The 12,105-nt window shown below is 37.1% G+C and overlaps 1 protein-coding gene across 1 annotated transcript in view; it reads left to right on the top strand.

The window, feature by feature from the left end:
- The window catches only part of LOC123558580 (E3 ubiquitin-protein ligase HERC2-like), a 197,919-nt gene that overhangs the window by 77,436 nt on the left and 108,378 nt on the right, over positions 1-12,105 (top strand). The window contains exons 13-20 of the mRNA XM_053544141.1: positions 4,757-5,030; positions 5,522-5,722; positions 6,259-6,487; positions 7,049-7,188; positions 7,781-7,917; positions 9,854-10,038; positions 10,198-10,353; positions 11,503-11,688. Of these exons, the coding sequence (XP_053400116.1) occupies positions 4,757-5,030; positions 5,522-5,722; positions 6,259-6,487; positions 7,049-7,188; positions 7,781-7,917; positions 9,854-10,038; positions 10,198-10,353; positions 11,503-11,688 (1,508 nt within the window). The remainder of the gene's footprint in view (positions 1-4,756; positions 5,031-5,521; positions 5,723-6,258; positions 6,488-7,048; positions 7,189-7,780; positions 7,918-9,853; positions 10,039-10,197; positions 10,354-11,502; positions 11,689-12,105) is intronic.

Below are 12,105 nucleotides of genomic sequence, written 5' to 3'. Positions count from 1 at the left end.
AAATATTACAGTATCTTTCGGTAACACCGCGTGATATTTTCGACTCCAGCGGTTGGCTGGCCGTGTGGATTGAATGTTTTACCTATATTTTATGCGTTCGCTATAATTTCTTTCGCGCGGATTCATTGCATTTTACTTGAGATTTGCCGCGGTCACAGAGATGCTTTAATAGAAAATTGTAAATGTCTAATATTTCTTTGTGTTGATTTTTTGGGGGATAAATTTTTGCAAAATTTATTGTGGCGGAAAAAATCAATAAATCGAGAGGAGACGGACGCATGTGTTTGTTAAACAGCTTTCTAGCACTGAGTGTTTGGTAGCAGCTCTTGACTTGCTTCGTGGCATCGTTTTGGTGCGGAGCCGTGTGAGCTGAGGTCTGCTGTCATACATTCGGGTGTGGTCCGTGTGCTGGGTGCCGTCTGCGGTTTTTAGGGTCATCGCATCGCGTGTTGTCTCATGCTTGCGCCTGGGCTCCTCTCGCTTGAAGATAGAGCGGCCAAAAACATGCCAACTTAACTTTTCAATGTTTTTTCAGATCTATTGATGCATTTACCTTAGCAGATGTAGAATATATAATTTAGAAATCAAGTATTTTAAGTCATTTGTTCGTCATAATGTGTTATATTGATCTTAAAACATTTAACAGTATAACAATGAGATAAATAAAAGACAAAGAATGTACATGTTCTTATTTTATGTCGAGTAATATGGAATAATATAAATTATTTCCTTAAAATAATTTCATTTATTCCTCGAGACTTAAAATGTTTGTTAGTTGCTAAGGATCGGGATTAATCGGCCTTTATTATTCAGTTGAACTGGTTCTCGTTTTATTAATACAGTACTGATGTGCATGTTCAGCGAGCCGAGAACACAGCCAGTTGTTCGATATAAAAGCAAAAAGCCCGTCAGATTTCTCACATTGCGTCTGAAAGGGGGAATAGACCGTTATTATACACTGACAGAATCTACAGTTCTTCTACATGTCGTTCAGTAAAGATAAACTTACCCTCCCGCCACACCCCTAAGGTTGCTAATGCAGTAGTTTTTTATGGTTAACTTAGTTTTTTTGGTGAAAGACCTGACATTCTGGAGAAATTTGTGTCAGATTTGCTGCGTTTTGTATTATACTTTCAGGGTATAGATTTCTTATATGGCGTTTATTGAAGATGTCAGTGAGCTGTTAGTGCAACGTACACTGTGAAGTCTCCGATATCCCAATTATAATCATACTCAAAGAAGTTACGAATGAATGTTCTGTGATAGAAGCCAAGTCGAAGGAACTTCAAAGTACCGTAGATAGATAATTCCTGGAAATTAACTTTTGGATAGTTCCCGATTTATGGAATTCAGGTGTTAGTGTTGATAAATAACAGCATTCGTTAGAATGTTTTTAACTGGAGCTGTCTGCTTTTTTAGGATATCGGGAAATTAAATTAATGTTTAAGACATTTTCTGTAAAAGAATATATAGGAAAGAAATTACATGAACTTGTGTATTACTTTAGCTTAGGTATTTTCATTTATATCTTAGCTTCTAGATAAAAGATAAGGGTCACTGGCAGTTATTTATGTGTTTTGTAATTTTTATGAATCGGTAATTATACCTTAAATGTTAGGACTGTCGCTCAAAATGTTGAATTGAGGGGATCAGGCGAGATATCGAGTTAATTAGATTGCTAAACAATAACCGGTTGGGTGTTTGTTTTGTGGCGATTTATACGGTAGACGCCGAACTAGAGATATATCTATGCGTTTGGTGTGATGAATTTTATTCGGAACAGTTCAGTGTAATTTGCGTTGTCGTCTGTCAGTTATGGACACGGTCCGCTCAGTTTGGTGAAGCTATGTTTGCCTTTATCGGGCCTATCACAAGGGCATTATTGTCTTAAACAGTGCACCAAAGGTTTTTTCATTGCAAAAGATGCACCTTGCTATTTAAGGTTGGTTGACCTGAAGTTGCTTCGGGTCACTAGGATTTCGTCCTTATAGTACTGCGAGTCCTAGATTGCATTGCGTTGCGTTGCGTTGCTTGCTTGTGAATGGTTGTAGTGCACCACTATAGGTTCTGGTGATGCCTAGGGTTTCTTTGGGTTTTTTGCGTAGTGAAGCTTCTATAGTGAATAATTACAGTATTGGCGAAACCTAGGTTGTGTCTGTAATGTATCACTATGGTACTGGTGAGGCCCAAGTTGCATTCCGTTGTCCGTAGTGCTTCACTAAGTGTTGGTAATGCCTATGTTGCGTTGTTTCTTGCGATATGAAGTGTCTGTAATGCATCACAATGGTACTGGTGAGGCCCTGGTTGCATTCCGTTGTCTGTAATGCTTCACTATAATGTTGTGTGGTGCCTATGTTGCGTTGCTTCTTGCAAGGGTGAAGTGTGTCTGGGGTGCATCAGTTGGTGTTTTGTGTGGTAGGCCCGGTCAGTCCGTATTTTAGTTTTACTAGCTGAAGAATTGGGCTGCCTCATGAATATTTAACGCGTGCCGTTTTCGTGGACAATAATGCCAATATTGTCGTTCTTGTTTTAGCACAGACATATATCAGACAGCTTTCTAGCACTGAGTGTTTGGTAGCAGCTCTTGACCCTTTCTTCGTGGCATCGTTTTGGTGCGGAGCCGTGGTGAGCTGAGGTCTGCTGTCATACATTCGGGTGTGGTCCGTGTGCTGGTGCCGTCTGCGGTTTTTAGGGGTCATCGCATCGCGTTTGTCTCATGCTTGCGCCTGGTCTCCTCTCGCTGAAGATAGAGCGGCCAAAAACAGCCAACTTAACTTTTCAATGTTTTTTTCAGATCTATTGATGCATTTACCTTAGCAGATGTAGAATATATTAATTTAGAAATCAAGTATTTTAAGTCATTTGTTCGTCATAATGTGTTATATGATCTTAAAACATTTAACAGTATAACAATGAGATAAATAAAAGACAAAGAATGGTACATGTTCTTATTTTATGTCGAGTAATATGGAATAAATGCAAATCTTTATAGCAACCATTTAACCAGGTGAGCGATATAGGGCCATCATGGCCCTCTTGTTTTCAATTTCTTTGTATCTTTGTTTCAAGATATTGTTTTGCAGCATCCCTCCCCTACCCCTTTCCCAAACCCCACTACACACATAGATAAAAAAGAAAACAATAAAACAATAAAACATTGATTTATTGAAATAATGAATACCAATCTCATAGAAATATTTAAGAAGAATGTCTTGCTGATTAGTTGTTCATACAAATGTTCTGTGCAGCAATTTAGTGTTTAAATCACTTTTGTAAGTTATGTCGTCAGTTTACTTCTCAATGATTTTAAATTATTATTTCCTGGTTATAAGTTATAGTTAATACCGGAGTATAAGCATTAACTTAATTATCCAGAACATCTGGAGGTGGAGGTGCCGGGCGGTGATGCCGCACAACCCGTGGAATCTCATCTAGCTTTTTTAAAAATTCATCCATAGAATGTGGTATTGTTACAAGGCCACTTAATGTACAAGTACGAACGGGACCCTTAGCACAAGAATCTTCATCCTCTTTTGTTTCTGGCCAGTTCGGGCTTGGTGGGTCATCCTTGTTAAATACAGACGTTTCAGCTTCTCTCATTGACTGTTTCGGAGCTCTTGTTTTTGGTCTCTTATTATTTTGCTTCTTTTTTGAAATTGACTTTTGACATTTGAACTGCCCTGGTTCTTTTGTCGTGGAGCTTTTTGTTTTTCCCATATTAATTTTATAAATTGTATATATTATAAATTAAAACCAGAATTATGTTGCTATCCTATCCTTTCTGAGTGCACTCTGTCACTGTTTATTAAACACTGTCTTGATTAGCTTCTCTTTTGTCTTTCTGTAGAAGAGAAGTTAATGCTTAAAAACACTGAAATGGTTAAGATATATCCAGCTTATTTGAAATTTATGTTTTACTGTGATTTACAGAAAGAATATTCCAGAAAATCACTGATATATCTGTTTAATAAAATGTTTATCTTGAGGTAACATTTATTTTTGCAGTCTTATCAGATAATATTCAGGTGTGATCAATGTAAAAATAGATAGATACCAAGAAATAAGGAAGATAATTGTATTTACAGTTAAAGATATTTTCTCAACAAATTTTGTTAAGGTACAGGAAATAACTAACATATCCTGAAAGTTTTTAACAATGTATCAACGAATAAAGCCAGAAGTTAAATGAAAAAAAATACTATGGAAAATGCCTTACCAAAATTGATATTGAATTAAGATATTTTGAAAATTAAAGAGACTCCTTTTTCCACCACACGCACCATAAATGTTCTTGATGATGAGATATAATCTGAGAACTAGTGAAAGCTTAAATTGGAACAGTTATTCAAGTGAAATAAGTCAGTGTAGAATTAATGCTCAGACTAAGACAGTAAATTAGGCCCCTCATCAATGTCAGTTCGAAACCAAATATAAGCCAACCTTGGCCCTCTTTATTTGATGTTGTTTAATTTTGTTTGCATACAATTTCTTTTTTACATTTATCAATTTCTGATTTTCCTAAAAAGTAAATCGCATTGTACTGCTTAACATATATGTTTGTATTTCTCCCAATCCAAGTCCGTATGCTAATGTCCAGATACTGCATATCCATTCATCCTGCCATTTAAATGAAGTGGTATGGGGAGACATGTGCTTTCTGTAATTTTAAGGTAACTCATTATCAAGGTTGATTTTTGTCACAGATGTCATACTGTACAAGAATATGTAATTGAATGTGTTTTACCTTCTTTTTCAGGGGTAAAGGTGACAACTATCGTCTGGGACATGGTACGGAGGAACATATTCGTGTACCTAAACAAATTGAACATTTCGGTGGGAAGAAGATTGTTGACATTTCTGTAGGCTCAATGCATTGTCTGGCAGTCAGTGAGGATGGTGATGTGTACGGCTGGGGTCGTAACGACCAGGGACAGCTAGGGGACATGTCCATACAGTGCAGGACGGAGCCCACATTGCTGACTGGTTTGGATGGCAAGAAAATAATAGGAGCTGCATGTGGACCCTCACAGGTGTTTTTAGCAGGAGTTAAAATTATTTTGCTTATGAGATTATGAAAATATTTAATGTGACAAAACCTTAGATTACATAATTTGATTCAGTGTTTTCTACCTACCTGAGTGTATGAATTGTCTTGGGTTCTCTGTGATCAAGTGGTTAAGGGTGCTGACTGTGGATCATTTGCCTTTCACCTTTGTTGGTTCACTCCTGGCTTTTGACATTGTGTGAAGAAATTTTCCATTTGACTTGCAAAAGGTTGGGGGTACTACCCAGGAGCCTGTTCATGTGTAAAGTAATTCTAGGAGGGGCATCTAGGGTTTACCTATACAATTAATATGGAAAATAAGCATCATATGACCTGAATTAAGTCAGTTTGACTTAAAATTCGCTAACAAAGATATACATCTTTGTGAATGTCTTATAGCTGTGGGTACAAAGAAAGGATAGCCGGTATTGCTACTTTCACAAATCAGATGTTTAACATTTGATATTTTGTTTGCAGAGTTTCGTGTGGTCTTATGGTGGACACTCAACTATAGGTATGAGAGTACCATTTGTTGTGGATATCAGTAAGGCCACTTTTGAACAGCTAGACGAGCTGTTAGCAGAGGTATGTGAGGGTATGGACGGACATAGTGATTGGCCGCCGCAGCAGGAAAAAGAGTGTATGGCCGTAGCGGGGCTTAATCTACTTAATCTGCAGGTAAATATGGTAAACCAGTCCACCTATTGTCTTCTTTGTAAAACCAGTCCATTCCTCTAAGGGTATGGACAGACATTATTTTCTGTCACAGTAGTTAAACTGCATTGTAGGCATTATAATCCAATCCACAATTGTATTCATTAAGGTGCATAAATGTTAATGATACAGAATAGTTTTCTGTGCAGTACATTTTATCAAGTGCAGGATTCAAACCCTTCCTTGTGGAAAGACACATTTACTTAATCATCGTTTATATGACATAAATAATTTTTCACCTATGTCTGGAAAAATATTGTGAATTATGAAAATGGCAATTTCCATTGCATGATGGGACCTCTGTGATTAAGTGGTTGAGGTGGCTGACTTAGAATCACTTACCCCTCACTGCTGTTGATTAGACAAGCTTGTGGTGTTGATTTCTATCATGATGAAGAAATCAAGCTAGCCTGTTGCTCATTGGTGCTATCCATGTGTCTGCCCATGCCTGAAATAATGCCTTGAGGGACACCTGTTAATGTGACTTAATTATTTTTCAGCTCCATGTTGCTATTTCCCACAATGAGAGCTTTGAACAACTGGGGCTTGGAACTGGCAGCTCTCTTGTAACCAGCCTGAAGAAGAGAGTTGTCTCCCTTGCAAGTAATAGTGGCGTTATCTCCACAGTACAGATGGCAGCACAAAATACATTACAGAACGGCTGGTCTATTCTCCTCCCCACAGCTGAGGAGAGAGCGAGGGCACTTTCATCATTACTGTCCTCTGGAGGTATAATGTTTTTTTTTATGAGCCTCTTGGTTCCTTTCCTTGTTACAACTTTTCCTTGTATCCAAAGTCAGCTCAGAAACTATCATTGTTCCAAATTCAAAAAGATCCCTCACCCAGTGTTTACAATGGTCCCAGACTTACAGTAGAAAACATTAAAACAACATAATTGTCTTCATAAAACTTGGTCTGGCTAGACCTCAAAGGGGCCTGATTTTGTCAAAATTTTCTTTTGGTCGCTATGGAAACTGCACGAAGCGGACGTACAGGCTGTAGTGAATACAGCATTATTGCAACCTCTTTTTGCTGAGTCTCTTCAAAAGTTGGTAAAAAGAATCTTAATTGGAACTCTTGTATAGACTGGTTCCAGTGGTTCCACTTTATTCCACAATGGGACGGTCAAAGCTGCAAACAGTTACAAAGCATTAGCTTTTAGATCAATCTTCATCAAATTAACTCATTTGTTGTAAGGTATTTATAAACTTTCTAATATTATAGTTATAGCTTGTTATACTTTGAAAAAGGTTTTTAACTTTGTTTTTAATGTTAACTTTAATTCGTTAGGTCGAGATGCATCAGGAATGAGTGCTGGTCAGAGATTCATGACGGACCTTCTGGTCAGCAGCTTGATGGCAGATGGGGGACTGGAGTTTGCTATGGAAGAAGCCATCAAAAAAGAAAAAGAAACTTTTGAAGATAAAAAGGTATGGCAGGATTTCTTGTTAGATAGTGCAGCTGTGCAGACAATGAGATACATAGCATCTCAGGTAAACTGAATGTGATATTGGGAAAAATAAAATGTGTTGTATCTCAGTTAAACTGATTGTGATGTTGGGAAAAATAAAATATGAGGCATCTCTATCAAACTGATTGTGATATTGGGAAAAATAAAATGTGTGGTATCTCAGTTAAACTGAATGTGATATTGGGAAAAATAAAATACAAGGCATCTCTATTAGACTAATAGTTGTAGTGGGAAAAACAAAATACTAGGCATCTCTATTAAGCTGATAATGATATTGGGAAAAATAAGATAAGAGGCATATCTGTTTGATCGACAGTGATATTGGGAAAAACAAATTACTAGGCAACTCTATGAAGCTGATAGTGATACTGGGAAAGATAAAATTTGAGAAATTTCTACTAATCTGATAGTGATATTTGGAAAAGTAATATGAGCCTTTTAGTTCTTAGCCTAATTTCTCTTGATAGTTTGTTTTAGAATTGAAAGTTTGTTTTAGAATTGAAAGTTTGTAAAAATTAGCACAACTGTACCAGTAAGTTTGTTTCTTGCAGGAAATGGAAGAGAAAGAAGATCGGAAGACGCCAGATTCTGAGGCATCAAGCGAGACAAAACTTGAACCAGGCACTGACATAGAGGATGATTCCAGTGCTAGCATTCCATTGTTACAGCTTATACAGCAGTTACTTAGGTATGTTAAATATCAACAGGCTTATTTTTGAAAAAAAATAAAGAAATCAGCGTGTATATATTCAGAAATTTTTAGTTTCATGTATGTGGTATTTTACCTAGAATCATCAGACATCATAGAATTGTTATGCAGTATGTGAAGTTTTGCAGCTGGGGGCTTAATTTGGGAATTTACTTAGTAAGTCTAGAGTTATTGCCCATGACTTAGTCAAAAATACCTCTTAAGAGCTTAAAGTTTTTGTCGCTCAAGGCTTTTGTTTTTAATTTCCCACAGTCAGATCGGAGTTCTAGCCCTTGACTTACCGTAAAAACTTGAATATATGACGCAGTTTTTTTACGATTTGTTTTCATTTTCTTAAAGGGATGCGTAATATATACCAAGGTAGAGCTTCAGAGATTTTTTTCCAGCTTGAAAACCCGAAAATATCGGTGAAAATCGGACAATTTTGTCAACTGTCATGTTTTTACATTTTGGGCCGTGCTTTTTTAACCTCCTCTTGAAGAGCGTTTTATTGGGCGGGTCTAAAAATACGTACGGAACAGAACCTGTGATGATATACTGTAAAGTTGATTTTATTTGCTAGTTTAAATTTTTTGTATTTGTAAATTTAATTAATAAGTATCGTACATATCCAGAGCACCGGATAATGAGTCAGTTTAATAATTAGACAAAATACAAAATTTCGCGGTTCCGGGTTGTTGGTGTTTCATCGTTAAAATTATTATCTTTCAAGGATGCTCAAATAAATTGCAATTAAAACAGATCGTTTGTTATTTCTTTATTTCCAGCAAATTATTACTGATCAATATAGCAGCTCGTACATTGTTAAACAAACACGCTAATTAGCCGCGATTTTCTCGTTTGATGTGCCCATAATTATGAGCACATCTTTGTTCGCACGTCTGTTAAAGTGCTAAGGTGTTGACAGCTTGAGAAAGTTCTCAAATACTTTAGAAAGAATTTGTCTGTCAGTTATTGTCACTGTTGTCTGTAACCGATTATGCAGCAATTGTGATTTTCACGAGAAATCGTTTTTACGCATGCCGCTTATGGCCGATTTCGACTTTGTAAACAACGTTTTCGACTGATTTTTCGGTGCGCGATATATTCCAATGTAAGCATTTTTCCCAAGATTTTGATACAAGATCGGGGGTGCGTCATATACATGCTAGCGTGATATATTCAAGTTTTTACGGTAGTCAAAAATATACACAAAGGACATAATAGTTTGTGTCTCATATATCTCAAAAAATATTTGACCCAGAGTCAATAAACCATATGGGAATATTATTCAGCATCTTAAATTGTGCACCATGGGTATTGTTTGGGATTTGACTTTGATTTGTTGATAGGATGCATAAGTGGCACAAAATTTGTGTAGCCTGTATCTAACAAGTGTTTGACCTATATTGATGAAACTATAGGAATTTTATTAAGCAGGTGAAGTTGAAGCAGGTGTACTACAGATAATTTACTGGGCTTTACTAGCCTTACCTCCCCAATCCCAATCCGCCCCCTTTCACACAATCACTTTGCACAAAATATAATTTTGTTCACACTTAAGTTCTTTTATCTTGTATCTACTAGCACTTCCATCCCAAGGTAATATGGAAGTTTACTTAGCTTTACATTTTAGACAAGTGATATTGTTATGACCAGTGATAGAAAATGGGAGCAACAATGTTCTATAAATGCACATTAGTTTGACATTATTTACTGCTATATATTTTATACTAACTAAAGGAAAAACTGAAATGTAAGATATAGTTGTTTTATTGTTTTGAGATGGTAGATATTCTGAGAAAGTTAGCGTGAAGCAGAAGACTTAAAAAATAGCATTAGAGATGGGAGCTATACCTTGCCACTTGAATGCCTTTTCTGTATAAAAGTGTTTCTAGACAATTTTTCACTGTAAATGATCTTTTCATTCTGACAGGAACTCTTCATCACATTCCCAATCATTGTTACATGAGTTGTCGAGGGACGGTGTTGTCAAGATGGAGGAGACTGTGATGAAAGACACGTCGCCATCCCTGGACCTACTCCTACAGTTCCAGAGGTTACTGGTTGCCAAGATGTTTCCCAAACAGAGCTGTTGCCTGGCTTCTCCAACAGATTTAGGTAACCACACATAAGAATTTTATGAAATTTTAGTAGTTGTTGCTATCTTCAAAACTTTACGTGGCTTGTATGACATTCAAACACTTACTGCACAGTGCTTCTTGTTATACCTAGAAATAATTTGAAAACTTTTTTAACAACATGACTTGTTTGTTTCAGACTTCACATTACAAGGGGCTGGATCACTGTTGAAGAAATACACGTCCTTGTTATGTAACCATGTAAACGATATACTGCCCCTAGGGGCCAGCTTGGCTAATATCAGCTCTAAACATTTCTCCCTTGTCTCGAAAATCATCACCAGTGATGTCACAGGTATGTAAATTAAACATAAAAATTGGTTGAGCTGTTATTGCATTATCTCAGTTTGTGTTTACTCATCAAGCACTCAGAGAAATTCTGTTTCAAACTATGGAGGTTGCATGTTTGTTTTCTCTAAACATTAATGGGGTCTCCTTGCCTTAGTTGATGCTCAGCACCATCAATATTTGAGCCGTGCCACGAGAAAACCAATATAGTTTGTTTGCGACCAGCATGGACCCAGATCAGCCTGCGCAGTCTGATCAGGATCCATGCTGTTCACTAACGGTTTCTCTAATTGCAATAGGCTTTGACAGCGAACAGCATGGATCCTGACCAGACTGCGTGGATGCGCAGGCTGGTCTGTATCCATGCTGGTCGCAAATGCACTAGTCTATGTTGGTTTTCTCGTGGTGCGGCTCATTTTATCTTTGCATATGCAACTTTGTATCACAGTATATTTTAGGAAATGATCAAGCTGGCTTGTTCAAGATGGATAATTTTTAATAATGCATAGTAGGGTACATGTGGTATTTTTGTCCCAAGTATTATAGTAATTGAACTGTCAGTTAGCTAACCATGTGAAACAACTTATGTCCCAACTATAACTTTTTAGAATTCCAACTGTAACTTTTAGATGATTCATATGAAACCACACAGAAGCATTAAGAATGATGAAAATCTGTGTCATGAATGCAAGGCAGGTCTGTTGCCTTAAGGTCATGGTCACATTGGAGGACCCTAACCCTTGCTCTTAATCCAAACTGTACTTTGGGGATTTTGTTTTACCAAGTTAGTACAGCTGGGAAGAGGGACTTTAAAGCGGACACTTCACATAAGTGATGTATTCCTAACATATTGGGGGCCCTCTGATGCCGGGTGGTTAAAGTCATTAACTTTGAATGATTCACTCCTCACCTCTGTGAGTTTGAAACATTGCTTTGGATGAAGAATTCTTTCATGAAGCTATCCACCTGGCTAACAGAAGGTCAATGGTTCTACCTTGGAGCCATTCCCTTGCCTGAGATATTACACAAAGTGTAACCTTGGGTCTTCCTCCACTATAAAAAGCTGGAAAGTCGTTATTTGACCTATAAGTGTGTCAGGGTGTTATTAAACAAAAGAAAAAGAAATCCTTACATATGAAAATTTTGTCAATTTCAGGAGTCCTATTACCAGAGATGTTGACCTGCATGGTCCTGTTACAGCTACGTGGCCCGGCTGTTGTGCAGATGTCTGGATCGGTTCCCATCTTAGAACAAGTGTTAGATATCCTCGATAAATACAACAGACTGGCTCCCGGTCTCAGCAGAGAAGATAGGGAGGATCTGTCATGGCCAGGAGTCTGGAGTGAGTAGTTTAAGGTCTCACAGCGCATTCATTTAGAATGTGCTGAACAATGCAGTTAAAATATGTACATTGTTAATTTTCATACACTTGAGTCTTCGCAACCAGATGTCTTTGATCAGCAATTATTTATCTTAAGCAGTCTTATTTCAAGACTGACCTATGTTAAGAACCTAGTGGTTTTCCTTGACCTTTTCAATAACTGTTATAGAGATACTGATTTTATCATCTAGTGCAAAATTTACAGTATACTTTATAATTGAGTAAGAAGTGGGATGACTTTTATAAAAAGTATACTCTTTCCGATTTCCTTCTTTTGATAGGTTAGACTTTGCAAAGTAAGCTTGAAGTAATGTTAAGTGTCATCTTGGATAGTAGTTTTAAAATTGTCTCATATAAATATACTATTATTGATTTCCT

Source organism: Mercenaria mercenaria, chromosome 5 (genome assembly GCF_021730395.1).
Source record: "Mercenaria mercenaria strain notata chromosome 5, MADL_Memer_1, whole genome shotgun sequence".
Classification (NCBI taxonomy): domain Eukaryota; kingdom Metazoa; phylum Mollusca; class Bivalvia; order Venerida; family Veneridae; genus Mercenaria; species Mercenaria mercenaria.
This window is presented reverse-complemented; position numbering and strand designations above follow the sequence as displayed.